The following is a 24,919-nucleotide window of genomic DNA, read 5'->3' as shown; positions in this document are numbered from 1 at the left end:
GGAGTGGAGCAGAGTGAAGTGGACACATACACACACACACCAGACACTGTAATTCTACAGACTGACCGAAACAAGAACAACGAGGGCACATCTTTATCAGTGGCACGAGGTCACCATGTCCTAGTAAATGTCATACAATCAGAGACACAGGCAGGCCCTCCTCCCATTGTCAACCCATTCCTCTCTGAATGATTCATCACTTTCGAGGGCACTCTCAACTTATTTATAGGGGATGAGGCAGGGGCTGTATCACACCTGCTGTTCAAACGGGTAACCAGAGGCACCGTGCAGGGGCTAGTCTGTCCTATCTGCATAGCCACTTAAGCAAAACATCATGAAGATGATTTAGATACAAAGGGTTATGTCCCTATGGCGTGTTCAGCTGACAAGCTTCTGCCTGTGACTGACAATATTCCCCTGCCCCTTACTAGCCCAAGATGTTGTTTTAAGGAGCTTTAAAAGTAATTCCCTAAAGAGATACTGTAGGATTTATTGAATGCTCCTCTGCCGATGGGAACAGCAGAATGCACTTCCTAAGTTGCCCTTGCTGTCTGAGCCAACAGTAATCATTTTTGTTCTGAGGACAGCAGTGTGTGCTCAATAATGGGCAGAGGGCCAGGCCTCTGCCACTGGTCTCCAGACGTGGGTGGCACTGAAGTGTACCATCTCAGAAACAACTGTCTGCTTTTCATTCATCAGTTATCTGTATATTCCCCCGTACTTGGTAGTGTTTTTAATGGCCTAACCAGTGGCCAATGAGTTCTGCTACCCTGAAGCAACACAAAAATACTGTGGAAATACAGTCAGTATAAATATAATATAGGGCCCCTTTTGCAGCATTTAGATCTGCTGATGTTGTTTAGGTAATAACAACAGACCCCCATAACATCATATTATACCGTCCAGACATGACCATCTGTGGAGGGACGACTTGCCACTGTGTAGCACAGGGTGCTATATATATATATATATATATATATATATATATATATATATATATATATATATATATATATATATATATATATATATATAATATGCACGCATAATAAAGGTGCATTAGGGTCAAGTGCAATAAATCCCATGTCCTTGTCATTCACAAAACTATTTAGTTGGGCGGTGTCTTTTATTGAGGAGGGAAGTACAAACTGCAAAGCCATGGAGATCAAATTACCACAGGCTCAAGAAGTAGAAGCTGTTTCTCTCTCTCTCTCTGTCTCCCCAGGTCAGGTTTCAGCAGGCGGGTGTTTACACAAAGCTATGTGATCCCGACAGCTTTCAATCTCCAACCAGTGCAAATAAATGGGAAAATGCATTTGCATATATAAACTTCAGAAGGGAACGCATCCCTCCGCAGTATCTTCAATGCAGGCAGCATTAGCGTGGCTGACGATTGCTAAATCCTTCATTTCCTTTTCCTTTTACCTACTCTAGCTCTGCCTCAAACTGAGGGACAGTCCTGATACCTCAGCCGACCAGAACAATTAGGAAAGCCTGTCTTCCATTGGTTTCCTGCTTCAAATCCAGGATTAAAGGAAATCCAGATTAATTTGCTCAGTACAAACATTTTAATCCTGGTTAATAAACTGGCCTTGGGACCCAGGGTGTCAGGTCTTGCCCCCTTCACTAGTGTTATACAAATGAGATAAGTATGTCTGGAGTGCGCACAGACTGTAACCATGCTATACAGCTACTGGTTTACTTGTGGTACCTAATGGATCAAGAAAATTAGATTAGTAAGGTGCACATGCTTTTAATTTGTTAAGAGTCTGTTTATCTCCCTGCTGGAACCAAGTGGTGCCCAATTACTGGGAAGTTTCTGTAACACAATACCGTGGTGAGTGAGCAGGGCAGTGTTGCCACAGTACAGCAGCAAGAAGATTCCTTTCCCTGCAGATTGCTGGCAGTTTATGTACACAGTTGAATGGTTAACTTCGGGTAGAGTTCAACTTATTTCAAGGGGAATCTTTGTGTTGTTTTTTGTTATGCTGCAGCTTTAAATAAAAAAATAAAGAAATAGTTTTGCTGTCTTAATGTGTTGAGCACTGCACGGTTTAAAATAAAAACGCCACTTTGCAGAATGCAAACCAAATGGATCTAATAGAATGATTCACTGAGCCACTTAACAATACTGCATACAATACAAAACAATAGTGAAATAAGGTTTTACTTTAGGGCAGTGGTCCACCACTGTTAAGATCATTAAAGCATAGCCCAGTGGTGTTTTGCATCCACAGTGTAAAACATGAACCACCACCTCCAGCTAGCTTGAAGCTAGGCAAGCCTCTGCCAGGTGATCTCCTGACACTCATAGGGGGAAATTCTGAACTTGATACACTGTAGTTCTGACATGCTTGCATACCAGCTAGACATTTAATATGGCTTGGCTTTACTGAACATCCATTAATACCAGCCCAGTACTGGAAAGGGTAATATCAGGGGGCAGGGATGACTGTTATCGACACGCGAGTAAGCAGTGGTGAACAGGTTAACATCCATAACAATTCAGCTCAAGGGTTTGTAATTCACAGATACATTTATTATTGTTTTTTTTGTTTCCATCCATCCGTCCCACACTATCTATATTAACAGTTGAATTAGAGCCCTTATGCTAATGAAATATTTTACACAGAGTCCGGATGCGTGACACGTAATCAGACGGTTATATGAGCAGCCAGAAATAAAATGAAAATGCTGCAAGATAGGACCAAATCATAACGAATACAAAGCGTAGGCTTGTGTGGATATGTTTTCCAGCCATATTTAAAAACAGACATCTGTTTGAACTGCAAACCAATTGCACTCTGAATAAAAATCAGTATTTGACATGACTTGCTGTTCGACAAATCACAATGGACCTTTTTAAAGGATTTTCTGGGGTTCCCCTTACATTGGTGTTGGAGACTGATTCCTTGCACTGTGTGTATATATATATACATATACATATATATATATATATATATATATATATACATATACATATATATATATATATATATATATATATATATATATATATATATATATATATATATATACACTGTATATAAAGAAGAAAGTTTGTCTGTCTGTCTGTTCCTTTATGCATTCAGACTCCGCAGGAGCAAGTGCAACCAAACTTTGCATGGCCTCCTCTTTCATCCAGGGGAAGGTCAAGGATTGTGTTTGAATACAAAATTTTGACCCCAGGGGTACTTTATTTAGTAACCCTGTTGTTGGATCACTACAGTAGCCACGTGTCTCAAATTAAAGAAACCCACAAAACCAAAAAAAAAAAAAAAGTTAAAAAAAGGGAAAGGGGTCCGAGCGCATTGTGCTACACCCAAGATCGGTAACTTACAGGAAACCATAAGACTACCGTTCCCCAATTTGTCATGCATGAAATATTGAAATATTGAATTTCCCCGGTCAAAGCCGAGTACTTCAGCTATATATATATATATATATGTCCAACAGCATAAAAGAAATACCCAGCGTGTATTGATTTTTAACTGAATTCAATGAGGCGCTTTCATCAATCAACCATACACTTTTCAGTGGAGTGGCATTCCTTCAATTTCTCAATGAAATGTGCCAGGCCATATTGAAGCCATTGGTGATCAGCAGTTTTGAACGTTTCATTACACCAACGTGTCTGGTCCAGGAGGTTACACTTATTTTTTGATTGCTGTGAGCTGCTCTAATGATATCATTCCCTCATGTTAAGCGTGATGGGATAGCAAAGGAAATGAAGGTTTTCTTATTGCCCTGGAGCCATGCCATCCCAAAGCTGTGAGCAAACATCTGAGGTATTTCTTAAGCTTTCACTCCTGTGCATGTAAACCAGACTGCTAGCATTCTACTCTCAGAGACAGAGGAGGGCCCTATGCAACTTTAATGACTGTTTTATGGAATGCTTTGTGTGTATATGATGATCCTTTCTGGGGTGCACAGCGGGAGAAAAAGACGTGTTGTACTCTACTTTTTTAGTTTAGTTGTGGTTATACCCTACTTTTACTTAGTGAGATGTTTGTTCGAAATACAGAGCTACCCCGCCCCCCGCCCCGAATAGCTATAATTTAGTACTGTAACTGCAAAAATAAACTGTTCATAATTGTATCATGAAAAGTTAATGTATTTGTTTTTTGAATGAGCAGTCTCCATGGTAATGAACTTTTCATGAGATACAATTATGAGCAGTTTATTTTTGCAGTTACAGTACTAAAAGGATAGCTGATATGGCAGGAAACACAGAAACACAAATAGGAATATTCACTCATCACACTACGTTTGTGAAATACTTGATTAGAGGTAAAATAGTTTTATTTTAAAGCACACAATTATAGTATGTATTCCAGGATGTTTGGTGGCAAGACTGACGATTGGTGATTTCAATCTTATTTTTTTGGGGGGAAGTGGGAGTTTTTGTATCCGTTCTTAAATTAGAGAGCAAATGTGTGTACTTTTAGACACTGCATCAGCCTCTATTCTATACCAAGGAAAACACAGTCTGAATTGTAGCACTGAATCATTTCTCAGGGAAAGCAAATGCTGCAATGAAGTGCCACAAACATTAATCAACACAACCCTTTGCGTATTGTGTCTATTCTGATTTGAGAACTGCTAGGTATGTTAAGCTTTGTAAACATTTGCTTTGCAGTTCTTTTGTAAAATGAAATCTCTTATATTAAGGCCAGTTTGCTTATATATATATATATATATATATATATATATATATATATATATATATATATATATATATATATATCAAAGAAAAAATAGAAAGAAAGAAACTGGTGTTAAATTCTTTGTGAATATGGCACATTTTTTTATAGCATACAATTGTAGGATTTTCATCTATGCTTTATGATAATAAATTAGGAGGCAGTTGTGGATTCAAAATGAGCTCTATCCTATGAGAAAAAGGACAAAGGCTTTAAACTATCTCATGCCATCTCTGCGGTTGCCAATTATTATTCCCTATGGAGAATAATTGATCTGTCACAGAGCTCTGCAATTTCATGCCTTCATGCCAGTGACTCAAGAACTGTTTTCACTGTACAATGGGCTGATTTGCTCTTCATTTGTACCAGCCACATGTGGCAAAGCCATACAGCCCTGCCTGAAGCGACTGTATGCAGGGGATAGTCCTCCTAGAACACATGACAGGAATGATATGAAACACAAACTGTGCAACGGTGTGACTGCTAATAGACATGATTGATGATCTTGCGGAACTGATTCAGCTTTTCTGGGAGTTCAGGGTTTCTCGTTCGGTGTGACAGAGATAAATTGGTCTTTTAGGAAATCCGAAACTTTGATTCGCGGGTCGAGTTCCTGTAAGACATGCGGCTATGACAGCCCTGGTGGAGGTGACACCATCAACCTGAATGGTGTTCTGCAGCTCTGCAGCTCTGCAGCACAGAGCAGGGGCTGAAACAATTCTGCAAAGGGCTGCATTCTCCTGTGAAGACTTGCCAAAGGGATGCACTTGCAAGATCATTGAAAGAGAGCAGTAAATCCATCAGAGGCTCTTTATATGCTGCATTAATGTTTTGTATACATTGTAATTCACAGCATACGGATCCCTTTATAAAGTCCTAATGGGTGTTGGTGGCTAAGCTGTGCACTCTCAGCAAAGAGAGTCTCTTAGACATACTACATATACCAGCAGCAAAGCACCCTTTGTTAGGTTAATATTAGAACAGAAATGCGATGCACGTATAGCGGGATATTGACATGGCCAACATATCCAATTGTAAAATGACAGTAAAATGTAGTACAGTATAGTAAAAGCATGCATGCAAATCTATAGCAAATCTATAGCTGAGGCCAGGCATAGCCCTTGTGATTTAAACTGCAGACAGAAAACATGGCCGCTTTGCTCACTTCTTAAAGAATTGCTCAATAGCAGGGAAGGATAGAACGATCCCAAGGGGGTGGTGAGGCACACCGCTAATCAAGTCATATCTTTGAAATGAGAAACTAAAAGAAAGAAATGACTCAAGTTGTCTTCCTGGTTCCTGCTGTAGTTTCCCACATGTTGCTATTCCAGATGGTCTATTGTTGGATAACTTTATGAACTTGGAACCCAACCAAACCCAATAGTATCAGTCAGCTAAAGGCTGGAGGGCAGCGCATTGTTAGTGGCACGCACTCCGGAGTAGGGAGTTATAAGTATTTGCAATTATAAAAAGACAGAGGGTGTGGAAGTATTACTGGGACTTGGAAAAGTAAGATAAACAATCAAGGACTTCCTTGTACTGTAATACCACTTACAGTTCTGATTTCATGCTGACTAACTCTTTACAGGGAAAAGATAAGTCCTTGGTGTGGCTCGTTGGGGCAGTATCAAAGCATAAAGCCGCTAATTAAAGTATTGAAATAAGAACACTGATGAGACTGAATATCCATTGTGGTCAAGAATATACTTACAATTTTGTAAGTACTGCAGTGGACTTTCACAGCAGAGCAGTGAAACACATACCACTATAAATCTAGTTCCTGTGAGGTTTTAGGACACTTACATTGTATAATGCAAATAAGAAATGGTGAGGGGTGAAGCAGGCTACCTGTGACACAGGATGTGGATGGGGAAGAGGAAACCCAATGCTACCATCAAACTATCTTTAAATGACAATTTTACCCCAAACCTTAATCTTAATCCTAATCTTATAGTCAGTATTGACTCACAATGCAGAATTGCTATTAAATCCACCTGTGGGACGACTGAAAAGTTATTCTCATTATGACAATTGTTATTCAGAGCGTGTATGTTACTGGTACCAGACAAATCGATAACCTGCAACAATACAGGTTATAGGAACTATGTGTTCAGTTTTTTGGTTGTGTTTTAAGTTAATTTTCTTAACATTTTCCCTGCACCAGCTTCTTAAAAGGCAGTACATTTTTCCCATGCTGTTGTAATTTGATATTACTCTGTATCTCATCCTCAGATATTAAGTGGACTAATCCTAGGGTTATAAACCTGAGGCTAGATAAAGCACACATTACTGCAAGTCCAGAGAGCAATTGACTTGACTGATAGTCAGCGAGACTGAGAGGTGTACCCCTTACAGCCATAATTACTGTAATCTAAGGAACCAAACTTAAACAAAGGAAAACAGTACCAGTGCAGACGTGGACAAATGGGAGGACCTATCTGCTTCTGAGCTTTACAGCTAGAGCTTTTATAGAGCAACGGCTGAATTGTCAGCCCAGGATTTCTTCTATATTGACATTGTTGCAATGAGTGTTTCAAAAGAGAGAATCTTTTGCTTGTTCTAAACCTCTTGTTTTTCTTGTCTTTATTCTGTTTGTACTGTGTTTTTTACTTTGTAAATGTTTGAAATTGATTCCAATCCATTTCACTCAAGATGACAAATAAGCAAAACAACAATGGGATTGTATAGACAGATAGACAGATAGATAGATAGACAGATAGAGACAGACAGACAGACAGACAGATAGATAGACAGATACAGATAGATAGATAGATAGATAGATAGATAGATAGATAGATAGATAGATAGATAGATAGACACACACACACACACACACACACACACACACACACACACACACACACACACACACACTGGCTTCACTTCTTTCATCAGCATTACAATAGTTCCCCATTCAGAGCATTATTTTGCTTCATTAAACCAAATGAAATCCTATCTTGCTCCTTCTGGGTATTTGGTAATGAGTGATAAAGTCCTCCCTCAAAACAGGACAGGCGCTTGTGTAGAATTGTCTCTGATGCACACAATAGCTTTGGGAATACTGCACGTGGTTGCATCAAATCCCATTAAAAAAATATCCTATTATAAAATGGATTCTATTACGCTGCTGTCACGGTGTTGTTTCAACTTTTCGGGAGGACCAACACTAGATGCCTACAATGGCTTCCTTTCATGCTGCACATTACATAGCGGGCAGCTAAAGCAAGGGCTCAGTCCTTCCTTTGCAATTCTGTTTGAAAGGATTTACAAAATATCTTCTGCCCTTTAATTATATAAGCACCGGGCATAAAGGCAAATACTGTAATAAAGGAGGTTCATTCAGCTGTCTTTGCTGCATATCTGAAAATTATAGTTATTTGGTTAAAGATCAATATATGTGTGTAATAGCTTGATTGGCATATGTTAATGCAAGCTCATCATTTTAAATTGGTGGTGGTTATACAAACAGGAAGGCTTTATGATATTATGATAAAACATGTTTACAAAGGCTTTTAAAATAGATTTTATATTTTAAGAAAGTTACTATGCCAATGTTGAAAATATCAGACTGCTTATATGAAAGAATGTAAGACATCAAGTAATTAGTTAGTGTTCAATTAGAGATAGTACTTTATGTTTAATTTAAGGAAAATAAGTGGTTTTTACAGATATTTCACGAAATTTAAATCAGATATTAAGCACAAGTTTTTTTTTTCTTCTTTATTCCACTGCATTTTGAGTTATTTAACACATATATATGTTTTGCAAGTCCCTTGCCCTATTCATTCCAAAGTTGTGAAGTTTGTATACTTTCATGTTCACCCCATGAAAGAAACCTGTCTAGGTCAGATGGAAGTCATACCACAGCTGACCGGGACTACACAAACGCGCATGACAATGAGCTGTGCTGTTATAACCTGAATGACATGACCAGCGAGTAATTAATCACAGAACATAACCCACCACCCCAGCCCGTTACAGAATCACCCTGCAATGAAACCTGCATTCTCAGAGGAAATCTCTCTTTTGTTGTTTGTAAGCCAAACATTTTGAGTTCTGCTGAAAACGTGTAAGTGAAGCTTATTTCACTCAAGGTCAGTTTCACCCAGTCATGTGAGGATGAATAATCTGCCTGTTTTATTGCCGCTATCTCTGCAGTTTATCAGGACTACATGAGCTTTTATTGAATGCTTTGTATTAGTTTTTTCCAATAAGCAGTCCTCTACAAAGTTTCAATAATGTTTATTACTGGAAAATTTGAATGGAGAAATGAATAATCCAAAATGTGTTTTAAACGTGGATGTTTTTTAAACCAGTTTTGTACCATAAACAGATTTATTTTCCTCGTAAAAATGCAAACTTCACATAAAGGGATACAATTCCTGTTAACAACTTGAGAGTGCTTAAATTACTTATAATCAACTACAGTCATCAAGGAATAATATCAATTAGTTATTTGGTTTGTTTTAAAATTTGGTGTTTAAGAAAAAAATAAAAACCAGACCAAAAAATATCTTTCCTGTTTGTCCACGTAATATTTTCAGTCTACGATCTGTATGTTTAAGGTCACTACAATTTCATTTTTCTAATGTGTGATCTTATCAGGGTTTGGTTTTAATAATAAATATCAGATGATCTCTGTTGATAGAAGTCATGGTCTGAATCCTTTCAATTAAAAATAATGATGGCAGTTTTATTTCTGGGCACTTACACTTATAACAGAGAGAACAGTGTTGCAGAAATATTTTTGGAAATCTACCATTTGAACCTTTTCCATGGTTTAAAATAATGGGGCTGGGGTATCTATAATTGTGCAATGTTGACATGGCAACACAGGCTTTATTAAATATTGATTGCAGGTTCTGTAGCGTTAGTGCAGTGACCCAAACACTGCCATCCTATTGAGTACAGCACTAATACCAAATTCATATTTATGAATGTTAGCTGAAAACATATATATGTTGATATTCATACATATAATGGTATACATCTAACCTTTATGCAACTTTAATAATGAATGTGAAATTCTCCATCTCTTTCGTATCAACAGCTAACACTACGAATGTGGTGGAAAAGTAGACTCTGTTAGTCAGGTTTTAAAATGAGTGTGGATGATCACGTCTTAGGCAGTGGATTACACAAAGTGTATACAGACTCTTAAATGGATATAGGGTTCCTAGTGACCCGCTGAAGTCATTGACCCACTGCTGACACTGTCAGATACTGCTGACCCGGGACTAGGTCCTGACAGACCATGACAGTGAGGGAGAACTGCAGCTGCCAGTCCTTCAGCTCTCCGCATGGCATTGCGATTAGGCAGGTTGCAGGGCACCACGCAGTTTGGAATATAGTTGTGTGCACACCTGTAAACGTATAAGTCCGTCATGAAAATATCATCTATCAAGTGCTGATAAAATGTGATGATCAGTATACAGTAATGCAAAAATAAAAGATGATCCCCTGCTCTAATTCCGTCAAAGTTTATAGCTTTGGCAGCGCCATGGTTTTCATTGAATCCTCTATGTTTTTTGTTTTGCTTCCCATAAGTGACTCACATAGAAATGAACCTGGATTCAGCTTTGCATGCTGCTAATAGTATAGCAATGGGACCCAGGTGCCAGGTTCAGCACCCTTGACACTTCCCCACTGATGAAACGGATAACACATGGATCGAGTCGCCTGGGACATTTATACTGTGTCACCCAGGTGTGAAGCCTAGCATAGTGTAGCATATCACAATACAAGCATGGTGAAAGTGTAGCTGTGTGTTATCAAAAACCTTGTAATGATGCAGAATGAAAGCCTGCTGCAGTCTTGCAAAAGTGCAACATTATTCTGCTAAACGACCAGGATAAATCATTCACATTTTCATATTGCTGTGCACAAAAAAAAATGTATTTCTCAATATCTCAAGTAACAAGTCTTTCCACTTGCAATGTGTTTGATTGCCCAAAGCAAAGTCATATAAATCCCTCACACATTATTCTGGATACAATTCAACAGGCAGTATTTTCCGCTTCCATTTCCAATACCTTTCCCTACACCAGTATGTCATGCAAGAATTAGGTCTAACAATGCTGAAGAGCTCAGGGGCTACCCCTGAGCAGTGTTTTACAATTCTGCAAAGCGAGGACGCTTTCAAAGTTCAGATTCTGAACTCCGACTCCGACACTTCTCACATGGAGTGGGATTCCAGTCCAAAGCCTGTCTGGGTAAAGTGATACCCCTCCCCTATACAGGCACAGTGGAACAATAATAGAGTGAGAACAAAGAGTGGGGTTTTTGACACCATTTACATGCATTTGGGGTGTGCTTCCTAAAGCCTAGCAAGGATTGTAAAAAGATGTACTGTAAAGACTTGTGTATTGCTTTTTAATGGTTCAGAGAGTAAGGGCTTATATTAGTTTTAAAATGTTACATTTATTAAATGTATTGATTTGACGAAGCTCTGGCATGAGATAATGCATGCCATTTAGTTAAACATCAACTTTCTTAGTAAACTGCCCTAGATAATGTATTTCAGTATTTTTTTTACAACAGCACTAATAAAATAGTTTGGTGTAATTTGGCCTGTTAATGTGTGTCAGCTATTGATTATTTTCTGACAGGTAGGGTTGCTAGAGGAAGTTCTGCATTTTTCTCTTGCAGAGAAATACATTAGGTTTAAATAGACCATTCTCTCTGAAGAGGTGTAACACAAAGTGGTGATTCGTGTATTTATTATTAAATTATTCGCTTTTATATGTTTGTTCTTGACATTTCATACTTCTTTCTGTTTCAACTGACATGAAAAGCGCTTTGAGATACTGTGGTATGAAAGGCACTATGGTATATAAATTGGAATACATTGAAATAAAATTGAAATTATATATTAAATGAACTTAGTTAACTATCATCTTATACCAGTACATTGCTCCAGTAAAGTTTTCTACATCAATATTTCTTTTTTTTTTTCTTCTGAAAAACTCTTAGTGAAATCCATGAATGCATTTAGCCAGATTAACAATGATGACAATAACCTTTGGGAATTATGCCCTACAGTTCATAGCCACAGGATAGAAATTGTGATAAAGGCAGTTATCCTTTTCAGAAGTGCTTCTAAGCTAGAAAAAAATACCCTCACAATGTAAGAAAAATAAAGAATCCAAAATGAAACAAAAAATGTAAAATCAGGAATCAGACCTGTGTGTGAACAGCACCCTTGTAATGGTTTTGTGTGAAGCCTTGTCATGTCATGTGTAGCTTCCTCATCCTCACCCTCTACCTTGGCTTTTTGTCTTTCATTTGCTGCGCGCTGTTACTAATCCAGGAAGGGGAACAATGCTGAATGCAGGGCCCTGTTTACAAAACAACTGAAAAGCCTGTTTGTGTGTTTAAAGACAGATTTGTTGACATAAATCAGGGTTGGTCTTCATGAAACCATCCCTCGTTGTTTCTAAGGTGGTTTCGTTTTATTCTTGGGTTTCAATGCTCTCTGACCTCAGAGAAAGTTTACTAAATGAAAGGAAACAATGCTCCAGTGTTTTTGGAGAAGGTGCAGGGATATATATGCAGTTTGTATCAGTAGAAACATACTTCTAAAAAAAAAGTTCTAAAAATTACTATTTAAGTTATATGTAATGGAATTTTAGGTGCTACATTACATGAAGATGTTCTCACTACATTATAATTACACTGTGATAATTAAGTAATTACACATGTTTATTAACCAAATGAAAAAAAAGTTGAGAGTTAGTGTCTTATTTTTACACTGTATTTACATGTGTACTTGTGTTTTTTACAATTTGATTCCTATGCAACCACACATGCAATCAAAGTGTAGAACATAAGAACATAAGAAAGTTTACAAACGAGAGGAGGCCATTCAGCCCATCTTGCTCGTTTGGTTGTTAGTAGCTTATTGATCCCAGAATCTCATCAAGCAGCTTCTTGAAGGATCCCAGGGTGTCAGCTTCACAACATTACTGGGGAGTTCTAATTCTACCGCAGTTAAAACATTTTCATTCCTGTTATGTCTGGCCCTGAGTTCAATGTTAGTTTTATGATGCACATCACAACCTGGTATCCAAACCATGAAGACCACCAACAACATCCTGTGGCTAAAACCAACAGAAAGCTTTGCGCCTGGAAAGGTACTGAAAACAATCATCACAGCAAAAGGCTGAACAGCAAACGATTGACAGTATGTCTATGGAGAAAGTTACAAGGAGAGAAATCAGAGAGTGCTCTACTAAATGCAAATAAAGAGCAAAGCATGCCATTTTTTTTACTTTGTGTGTTTTTAAAAATCAGTTATTTTTACTAACCTTTAGAGAGCAGCTTTGTTATAAGAAATCACATTGAGCTTCACCGCGGTGGCTGTAACTCAGAGACGGATAGCTGCTAATTATTTACAGGTATGGTGCGGAATCACAGCATTACCAGCAATCGCAGAACGGGCTCCAATGGTTTTGTTAGCAGCCTGCTTGTTTGTATCTAGTGTGGATCCTCAGAGTGTTGCAATAGAACACACAAGCAGTCATGCAGTCATCAAAGCCCAATATCATGAAAGGCTTAAAAACTGCTGATAACTTTCACATCAGACATGCAGATTGCACGACAAGGGTGTAAAACAATCTCAACATGTTAAATCTAGAGAATCTAAAGCTATGTGATTAAGCTTTTTGTGTGCTGTACATTTGATCGGGGAGTCTAAGCAGCAGTGAGTGTGTCACACCTTGTGGTTTGTTCCTGTTTATACTATGGGAATCCATTGATGTTTTCTGTTGTTAAATTTCTCCAGTAAGCTTCTTAGCTAATGTTAATTTAAATGTGCATTGTTGTCTATTCTGCAGTATCAGTATGCAAAGGGTATCATTATTTTTCTGGCAATGAAAATAAAAAAAATAAAAAAACAGCCCTCAGCATTTACTGAGACGCCTGTAAAGCCAGCAATTCAGCAGTTTTAAAGTAAACATGAAAAGACATGCTGTTATGGCTCATCAGACAAGCTCCAAATCAAAAACTCAATACAAACATAATATACTGTTCTGTATTAGCACTGCAGTAGGACTTACATACCACTGCTGTCTGTTACCACTCCACAAGTTAACAGATTCATTCTACAGGTGACCATTGCTGATGGGACGAGACTGGGAAAACAACCACCCTGGTTTAATGACAAGAGAAGTAACTAGTGGTCATGGGTCAGTCCACAGAGAGCTTCTTAAATCACAAGGATGAACCAGCCTCAACTCTGCCCCCTAATTCTACAGAGGGAGGTCTTCCAGGCTAGGTGAAGGTTGCATAGGAAAGCAGTGGGGGAGCCCTGCTGTGCTTTTGATGTCAAACCTGGACTGCATTAGCACAGAGGGAGTCACTTTGAAGAACCGCACACGTCCCAGACCTGCCATTACCGCAAACGGCAAGTGTGCAAGCAAGTCTTGCTTGCTTGTAATCAGCATTGATTGGGAGTGTGCACATCTAACAAGAACACACAGCAACCCCTTTTCAGTCTAGTAGGGAAAGTGATATTCTATTAAAAAGAAGTCACTGGAAAATACCCACCCCTCAAAATAATTGGGCAGTAAAGTATTTGCATTTTTTTGAGAAACCAATCCAAATGCATCGAATATTACCAGTGTAGTCTCATCATAAGGCTTTCTGTGTAAATTCAATTGGAAAACTCAGCACACCCCCTCGTCTGATAACCGAACAGATGCTCTTTTTAAAGATGTTGCTGAGACCTGTGTGCCTGCAGGAGAACTGCATGCCTCACTCAGTGAACACAGTATGGCTGTTCAGCACAATGCACAGCTGCACCACACAAAGCTGAGAAAAAACACATGTGATTCAATAACTAGTTCTCCTACCTTATTCAGTTATGATGCTGTATTTTTTTACAGTTAAAGCTTTGTTGTCACCTCTCTATACACTGTATGCATTGAGGTAGAAATCTTCCTAAAACGCATTTAAAGAAACTTCAGCAACATGCAACATTTTCATCCTGGCATTAACTGTAGCCTGGAAGTTGTGCACCGTTGAAGATACTGTATCCTAACCCTAACCCTAACCTTAACCCTAACCCTTAACCTGGACTGCTGCTGGGGGACGGGACGGGACAAAAATAGCAATGGCTGTAAAAGCCGTCTATAGCCTGCGTATGGAAGCATATAGACGCGATCATCGCAATGCTTATCGGAAATCTAAGCTGCCTTTGGCCCATTCACCCTGCAGCCTGTTTGTCAACAAGTTTGATCACAGCTGTGAAATTAATCAGGAAGTGTGGTTTTATTCCCATTATGGCAACATCTCACAGTGTTTGCATCCAGTTCACCTGCTATGTGGTCATGATTACCAGGGACTACAGTTAAACATATGAATGATTAAAACCTTTGCTTCTGCGGTGGGAAATAATAGCAACAATGCCAGTTGTTGTTAGATTGTGGAAATGTTTTGATTGGTTATTTTAACATAAAATAATAGATACTAGAGATTACAATAAGATTTATCTGAGTTATTTAGTCTATGTAAAGGTATTGTTTTTTTTTTTTTTTGTTTTTTTTTTAAATAATGGCTAAACCTGAACTTTCTATATTTACAGACGAAACTAAATAACTACAGGCTTTGTTTTTGTAAATGCCCCTTTCTTGGTGTTATTCTTCCAGGATTCTTGTTATGCAGGTAATTGCTAAAGTTGTAATGGTACTGATCTTTTGTGTTTAATATTCTCTAAACCGTTTTACGCTTTCATCTTCTCAAACCTCATTAGGGTAGAGCCTAGCTACTAAAACAAGTGGATTGACATCACATATTAGAAACTGTGGCTCAGAGATTAGCAGAGACCAACACTCTTACAAAGCGTTTAGGATTTCAGTTAGAGTGTTATCAGAGTGAAGTCCGTATGCGTGACGATCTTGTACTACAGAACTATCTGACAAAGAGATACTGTCTGTTATCATAAGACACACACACAGAGATAGATGAAGTGTTTTGTCAGTGCAAAGCTTTCATAAGGAAAAAAAGATAGGATATCTAACAAGAAGCTGCTGCATGATCCTGTCGAAGTTTATTGTATTTTTATTAATCACTTTTTCCAGCACAGAATGTCCATTATTGAGGGATTTTTTTTAAAAAAAACCCTTACATGCATGGTGAATTCATGTGGGGACATACAGAAGACACAAATGCATGGTAGCCTCATATGTTTATATAATAACATATATTTATTATGTGTCCAAAACGACTTCAGTTGCTTGTCATCTATTTTTTATATTTCATGCATGAAAGGGTTAAATAACAGGTTAGTGTTTGAATTGGTGTAATTTGAACTAAATGGTCCCTTTATTCAATGTTTTTTTTTTCCATCCTGTAAAATTGTTGTAGTAACGAAGTCAAGTTAAAAAAATAATAATAATAAAATAAAAATAAAGCAAACCAGCTGCTTCTGTGGAAACAAACCCGGGACGTTTCACTGCAGATTGCTCTTTTAATTCTATACGTCTCTTATTTTCTGTTCCCATAAGATACATATCTTAGATAATGTCTGTTCTGACACGCACATTGTAGTTGAGTTACCTCTCTCTTTATACAGTTGTATTACTGATGTGATTAAACTGAAGCTGTTCTGTAATTACATTATAGCCCAAACAGTATTAAATATATAACACTTACTCACATGTCTTCACTTCCAAAAAACAACAAATCAACTACAACATGTTTGTCCTCGTTTTATTAATAGCCTTAGGCAACAATAAATACTGCATAACAGTTGCATCTTATTAAATACATTCCTGTACCGACAAATCTAGATATACGGAACCATTAAAAACAGATTTTAGATAACACATTCAGCAGGAAATGTAAAATAAACGGAGGGGATCCCCACAACATATTATAAGCGCATCACAATTATTAAAGCCGGGAAAACATTCAAATCATATAACAATGTGCAATATATAGCTCAGAACAAAATACTACTACTACTACTACTACTACTACTACTACTACTAATAATAATAATAATAATAATAATAATAATAATAACCATTGAGAATACTACTAAACCAGCTATACTATTGTGTGTATTAAAATAAGTAAATAAGTACATAAATAAAGTGCATTTCAATTCTGTTTCACTTGGGACGACATTTCCTAAACTTTTGCAAAACAATGCAAATGTTACAAAAAAGTAAAAAAAAAAAAAAAAAGAAAAAAAGAAAAAAAAGAAAAACAAAATGATTCACAAAAAAAAAGAAACTTGAATGAACATAGGTTTGGTTTAAAAACAATTCTGCGACATTGCAAACGTTCCGCTTGAAAAGACGCTTTGCAGTTCCGATCCTCTGAACACAATATAATTAACCACTGAGTGTATTTAGCCGTGCAGTCGCTTTTAATTGGAAAGTTTGTAAGAACGGGACGAGGTGGAACAGCGCTATAGTGATTTTAATTAAAAAATGAGAGCACAGCTATCGCACGACCGTCTATTGAAAAGAGAACGAGCACCCAAGAGAATCTAGAAACAATACTCGATTACCATCAGGTTACTTGCCCTTTCAATGTGTGCAATATTGCTGGTATAAATAACAATACGTCTGACATCCCGAAAACGTTGTACTGATGTCGTGTGTTTACTGGTTATGGAAGCAATACTAGCAGTCTTCTGTGTTGGCGATTTAGTTTAAGTAAGGAATCTGCCAGGTTTTATAAAGACGGCTTTTTGTATAACTTGGAGCTCTTGCGATAACATAAGTACATTCGATTCCCACAGTGATGAATGCTACAGTACCAACGGCGACAGTCTGCGAACTGTTAACTAAATCGAGGAAAAGTGGGGACCTTGTGATTATTTTAAATTGTTCTGTATGCGCTTTACTGTGGCTGAGCTGACACAGAGTCAAGCGAGACGCGGAGAAGATGATTTATCCATAAAACCACTTGGACAGAAGACCAAACCATGGGAATATCATGCTCTCGAGTTGGGACACAGCCTCATGAACTGGATGTTAATGGCACATTTTGAATTTGATATGGTTCCAGTAAGCTAATTACGAGTTTTATAAACGCATGAGGTTTTATATTTTTATAGTAAAAGGCCCAAACTGTATGTAATCTTCCATGTTCCCATCTACCATCTTCCATCAATACATGATTTGATTTAACTAAATGTTTTGCTCTTTACTTTTGTGTCTCTTTGTTACCCTTTTTATTTTAAAACGAATGCTTAGGTTGATAATCAAACAAACAAACAAACAGAAGACTTATGTCACAGTGTTGTATTTCCAAGATTCCAAAATAATAACAACTCCGAGTTTCAGCCTTGAGACTGCCAGTAGATGGCGATAGTGATTCACACTAAAAAAAAAAAAACAACTTTCACAGATTCACTTCTCTAAGTTTGTGTGAGTGAGACAAGAGAAAAACGTGAGGTATGCTTTTAAATGTATAGCTTAGATACATTTACAGTTTTAATGTTCCTTAATGTTGCTTATGGAAGAATATAAGAATATTATAGGTAAAACAAAAATACATATAACCATATTGTTTATGGTAGCCTATATATATGTATATATACACACAGTAAACAGGATTGTGGATTATTGTATAGGCCGATACATGTGTCAGTACTGTTGTTGTTGGACACTATAGAACAAGTTGTGTTGAAATATACACAGTGTGGTTGGTTAAGACATGTAGTTCAACACCAATGCTCTTATCCGCCACAGGTGCCCTTAGAATGTATGATACCTGCATTCTAGGTACCTGGGAAAAAAATAAAAAACAACAAAAAAAGTATTACCAAAATACTACATTCGTTTAAAAGGATGCCTGGATTGATGTTCCCGGTGTTTAGAGACGCAGCGTAGTCTGGTCATACTCATAACGCATTTGAAGTGTTATTTAACAGGTTTAATCGGGGTGATTCGCTGAAAACAAAGCGAGTTTGTGTTCCTTTTTTCAACAGGAGTTACATTTCAATTCCAGATCAAAACGATTTCACCCACATCCAAGAGATTCTGCCGTGGGTTTTAAAAAGACATTCCATTCTTAAACCCGTCCCATTTGAACTGTATTGCCATATTGCCATTATCAGTATACAGAACTTGCGCTTTTATGCATTTCACCTAACACACAAACACTTCAATAAATAACGTGGCTTCAATACAGCTAGTCCTTTATTAATATAGTAGTCACATGTAGCTACTGCATGCAGATTCACGCCTATATTTCTCTAACACGTTATTATTTAATTACTGCATTAAAAACGCAAGCGATAAAGACGGGTTTCGGAGGTTATGAAAACGTTCCTGGACAAGCTGCTGTTAAAATATGTTTTTCTATGTGGAAAATGTATTTACGTAAAGGAAAACACACACGCACACACAAGCGCCTGTTAGTGTAAATAAAATAACATTTAAATCAATACATTATATTTAGATCTCTACACAATCTATTTCTTATAATCATTTTTTTTCACAAAACTTTTGACATGATATAACGGGCTTGGTCTTAAATCTTTCACTATTATTATTATTATTATTATTATTATTATTATTATAAAATAACATACTGCATCATTGGTTTGGTATATGGTCCATTCGATTTCTGTGTGATTGCAGTATAACTGGGAACTTTAAGCGAAGTGAGTTTTGAGTAAAACAGTAGACTATAACTGGAAAAGGGAATAACACAACATGTCTGTTTTTAAGGGCAGTCAGGTAAAAATATATCACATTATGAATGACAACTGAGAGAGAAAAAAAACAAAACAAAACTGTTTTAAACTTAAATAAGTTACGTGTGATAGGTGGCGGGCTACCGATTTACAAAGATACCTTACTCCTGCAAATCTGGCAGAAAGTGCCAACCCTAAAATTAGAATCATATGCTGCTAATTAGCGGTATAGAAACACATTTACAGACCCTGGTTTAAAAATAATACCTCGCAGAATAAATAGGCTCTTCTCTACCGGGATCGCATGCACTACTCAATGTAGCTTTGGATTTGTAATGCTGGCTCTGGGATTAGGACCCTGAGAGCTATTTTTTGATTGGTCGGGAGGCTGAGGCTGTCCTTTTCTTGCCTGAGAATCACATTACACTAGCCGCTTAAGCGAGGAGGGGCACAGTTTGAGAGATGCTGGAAAGTATGCAGTGAGTGTATCATATTCAAGGCACAGGAGAGCGAGCACTCACCGAAACGAGTCTGTAATCCGACTGTATTGCACATCAGACTGATACAACATACAACAACTCACCGGCAACCCTCTTAAACTGGAAAAAAAAGAAAACGAAACTCCAACAATGTCACTTGGAATGATGAATTTACAAGATTTCACACACGAATAATGCACAAAACAAGACGGAGGTATTTTTTGAGACAAAATCCAACCATAGGAGTTTAATTACACGGGGATCTGCAAGGAAAGCGTTCTGTTGAAAAGCATCGGGGCTGTTCTGGATAAGCAGAATAATTCAGGAGAATACCTCGTTGAAGGACTTTGGACTTTTAGGAAACAGAGTACATGGACTTTTCTTGACTTGTGCATTTGTGTGTGTGTCCCGTGCTTGACACAGCGCACTGGATGTTTACCAGTTTAAAAGGAACCAATACTGCTACTGGTAGCGCCCACGGAATAAAGACGCGTTTCTAAAGAAAAGAATAAGAAAGCTGAAAGCGAGAAAGTTGTTTTGTGGTCGAAAACACCACAACTAAAATTAACAGCACTAAGCGCCTAGATAGATTACATTACCTGGGCGCTCGACCGCAGAAAAGGGACTTACAAAGAACGCATCATCAGGTACATTGACTTGTTTGTGTTTTGGCAATACACTAGTCAACCGGACAGTTGTTTCTTTCAATGACAGATCGAAGAGAAAATAAAGGCGTTTGGAAGACCTGTATGTAATTGCATGGTGGTGAAAGATCGCTTCTGCTTTCCATACCTCAATCTGATGGCATTAGCTATGCCCCGTAGTTTGAACACTGAGATGAGCGATTAACTGTCAGGAAAGTACACACACGCAAAACAAGGACGCTTGGAGATTTACGAGCATTATTCGAGGAGATCGACATCCATTTGTGATTTCGGCTTCGACCCAGCTGGAGATTTAACCGAAACAAACAGCGGGATTAACGCGATATAACTTTGTGTATCCATTCGTCGAATCGCAGTCCATTAGGAAACACACCGCAGTGAGAATGGCCGATACGAAGTGTCTCTGGAGGTATTATCTGGGGCTTTTCATTACACTGTGCAGGGTGCCCATGCCTTTAGCAAAAACCTTGGATTCCGTGTCCTGGAGCTCGCAAAACCACAAGTAAGTAGCAGGCACCTTGTTTTACAAAAAATCTTTACAACCCACGTATAATACATTTTTTGTAACACTTTCGGTACCCCAACGATGCAAAGGAAAGCCCCAAAACATCTAATACAGAGTAGAAATTTCTATTATGTCCAGTTATAATATTGCACGCCTAGGGGTCATATGTTCAAATGTATGGCATTGACGTTCACCTTAAGCGTGGTGGATTCATATTTGAAATATACGAAAGAGAAATGTTGTATTATCGTGACATTGCTGTTGTATTCAGTGTTAATTGTCTTCAGTGTTAATTGTTGAAGTTTTAGAAACTAAAGCTGTCAGCGTGCGTTGTTAAATTAGCGCACTCCACATCGGCTGTTGTGTCACGGCAAGACAAACCCTCATTCGTTGCAGGTAAGTGCAAACCTAGTGTCGCAGCGAGCGAGCAGCAATCCGCGCTAATGAAGATCTGCCAGGTGTACCCGCAGGACCATTTTGAAGGCTCTCGCCAGCGCTTTAACACACAGGACCGGTACGTGACGGTTGCGCTACAGCGCACTACGCGTTCCATTGCGTATGCTTCTTAGCACAATAATGTGACTCTAATGCAGATAAACCGAAAACGTAGCCTGTATGTAGCCCGCTGCCTTAGTGATGGTGAACAAGCTTACCATATCATGTCGAGGTATATAGAAAGCTGTGGTGTGTTTGTTGTTTAAAACTTAAAATAAACAGAATAACTGGAGAATAATTAAATACGTACACGAATAAATACATAAATAAATGAGTTCTGCATCCCATTAGTGTAGTTGTCAAATTGAATCTTCTTCACTAGCAAACCACACACACACACACACACACACACACACCCACACCAATTATTAATTTAACTTTGCTCATGTATAAATTAATCTAATTTCTGCGTTCGCTATAATATGAAATATGTAATATATTATTAATGAGTAACGTATTAATTATTTCAACGCTAGAATATTTTGTTATAACGCGTCTCAAAGCGCAACGGAGCCTCTTAAGAACTGAGCGAATAATGTGCTTGAGATGTCGTTTAGTTGGTAAGTCTTTTAGAAGATTTTAAAATATTCGTTATCCATTTCCCATAGACCTGTCATTTTTCATATACAGATATTCTCCTACTCTAGATGCGGGCAGGAAAGTTAGCAAGTTGTGGATTTGCAAAATAAAATATATTATAGACAAGAATATATTTTTAGATCATTTATATATATATATATATATATATATATATATATATATATATATATATATATAAATATATATATATATATATATATATATATATATATATATATATATATATATATATATATATATATATATATATATATATATATAAATATATATATATATATATATATATATATATAAATATATATATATATATATATATATATATATATATATATATATATATATATATATATATATAAATGATCTAAAAATATTTTGTGTACTTATTGTAATTTACGAAGCACTCATAATATAGCAAAGAAAGAAAGAAAGAAAGAAAGAAAGAAAGAAAGAAAGAAAGAAAGAAAGAAAGAGAAAAAGTTGTTAACCTACAAAATAGTTTTGTTTCTAATTGGATTTTTTTTTATAGGGCTAGCTAATAAATTAATATGACATATATTCTTGCACACATGTCTATATATATAGCGCCAATTATTAATTCCATGATATTATTATTATTATTATTATTATTATTATTATTATTATTATTATTATTATTATTATTATTATTATTATTATTATTAATAATAATAATAATAATAATAATAATAATAATAATAATAAAGAATGTGTTCCTTATAATGTTAACCAAAAAAAAAAGTCACCCATAAATGTAGTTTTTTTGGTAATGTATACGTCAGTCCTCAATAATTATTCTAACATTTCTCAGATGACTGCCGTTTTTCTCTTATTATAGTTTTTGCTCATCCCGTTGTTTTTAGTGTGTTACAATCAGTTTATAACTGTGTAAGCCAGCTCAGCACAATCGTTATTATTAATGTGATATCTTGTAACAATTGTAAGTCGCCCTGGATAAGGGCGTCTGCTAAGAAATAAAAAATAATAATAAATACTATTCCTGATCCGCCACCTAGAACGACAGTTCTTTTCAATGAAATGACCATGCTATTCAGATATCTCTCAAAAAATTACTTTAGTAATGTAAACATATACGAAGAAAGAAAGAAAGAAAGAAAGAAAGAAAGAAAGAAAGAAAGAAAGACGTTGTGTAAATATGTTAACACACCTCATTAAATGAAATGCATTTCACAGTAGTTGTAATAGATTTTTATAGGGCTAGCTGTTAAATACATACCTTGTGACATATATTCTTGCACCCACACACACACACACCCACACACACACACACACCTACACCCACACACACACACACCTACACCCACCCACACACACACACACATATATATATATATATATATATATATATATATATATACACAAACACACACACACAATAATTAATTAATACATACACAAATGTGATATTTAACTTGACTTTTAACAGACTCATATTTCTTAAAAAGAGCAAGGATTATTCTATAAAATAACCCCCCCCCCCCCCCCCCCCCCCCCCTTTTTGTAAGACTAAAGGCCTGCTGTAAGGGACGATATGTACCATGCATGCAGTGTGTATACGCCAGTGAAGTCTGTGTATATCCAACACATCTTGAAAAGTGTGTGTCATAAGCCTTGACGAGCTTGACGGCGACTCTCTGTAGAATAAGGCACAATAACAGGTGTAAGGATCCCGGCTGCTGCTGTTATACAGCAGTTGCTGCTTGTTGTTTCAAGTAGACCAGCATTCTGTTTATTTATCCCACCCAGTGCTGTGCTCTACCACGTCTCCACTCCCAAATGATCTCTAATAGATTGCAGGCCTCCGGGTAGGTCCTTAATTACTGTGAAGCAGATTACAGGTCTCTGATGAGATCCCATGCACTGCGTCCTTTCCAATCTGATTTAGAATCAATCAGTTTGATCAGAAACTTGTGTACAGCTCGGAGATTGGCCATTGTGCTCCTGTTAATAATATCTTCAACAAACTAAATTCAGAAGCTTGGTATATGTCTGTCTGTTTGTCTATATCTATATATAAACACACCCATCATTGACTGTATCTAGTACGTCTGTTACTATATTTTCAAAATGAAGCTTCCTGCCTTCTTCTTCTTCTTCTTCTTCTTCTTCTTCTTCTTCTTCTTCTTCTTCTTCTTCTTCTTCTTCTTCTTCTTCTTCCTCCTAAGCATCACAGGAGAAAAACAAACTTTGGTTATTAAAGCAGCATTGGTATTAAAGCTGTGATTTGGCCTGTTTGCAGTTGTGCAGCAGAGCTGTTTTGTGGAGCTTGTTTAAACTCTGAAAGCCTCAGTGTATTTATGTAGGTGTCAAAGGCAGTGCAGAGGCAGCCCACTTCATAGTTCTGAAGCTGAGTACCTGAAATCGGGGTGTGAACTGAAGTTGTTCTTGGGGAAGCTAAGCAAAGATAATGGTGGGTTTCACATATACTAATGGGCCTTTGGAGGTGTGTGGGTCGACGCGCCAGCCGCCACTGTGTCGATCTGTGTCTCTGAACAGACACATGGAAAAACACTAGCCCAGGTCCAGGGCTGCTAAATCACTCTCTAAATAGGCTTTCAGCCTAATGCCTTGCACATCAGCCCATCACGTCTTCTAAAGACACATTTTGTCTTTCGGTCTGGCCGGGGAGTTTATGGGGTTTTTATTTGGCTACTATAAAAAGCACTTTCCCCGGGTGGCTGTAAAATGTAAATTTATTTTTGTGGCAGATTTAGCCTGTGATTTTCTCATTCGCTTGATGCCTTGCTGTGCGGGTTCAAGGTTTAAGAGCCCAAATGTTT

The 24,919-nt window shown here is 37.3% G+C and overlaps 1 protein-coding gene across 1 annotated transcript in view; it reads left to right on the top strand.

The window, feature by feature from the left end:
• The first annotated feature begins 19,747 nt into the window (after window positions 1-19,747).
• LOC117412344 (ephrin-B1-like) overlaps window positions 19,748-24,919 on the top strand; it is a 66,299-nt gene continuing 61,127 nt past the window's right edge. Inside the window, exon 1 of the mRNA XM_034020652.3 lies at window positions 19,748-21,005. Within this exon, the coding sequence (XP_033876543.1) occupies window positions 20,887-21,005 (119 nt within the window). The 5' untranslated portion in view covers window positions 19,748-20,886. The remainder of the gene's footprint in view (window positions 21,006-24,919) is intronic.

Source organism: Acipenser ruthenus, chromosome 16 (genome assembly GCF_902713425.1).
Source record: "Acipenser ruthenus chromosome 16, fAciRut3.2 maternal haplotype, whole genome shotgun sequence".
Taxonomy (NCBI): domain Eukaryota; kingdom Metazoa; phylum Chordata; class Actinopteri; order Acipenseriformes; family Acipenseridae; genus Acipenser; species Acipenser ruthenus.
The sequence above is the reverse complement of the archived record's forward strand: the minus strand, read 5'-3'. Positions and strand labels throughout refer to the sequence as shown.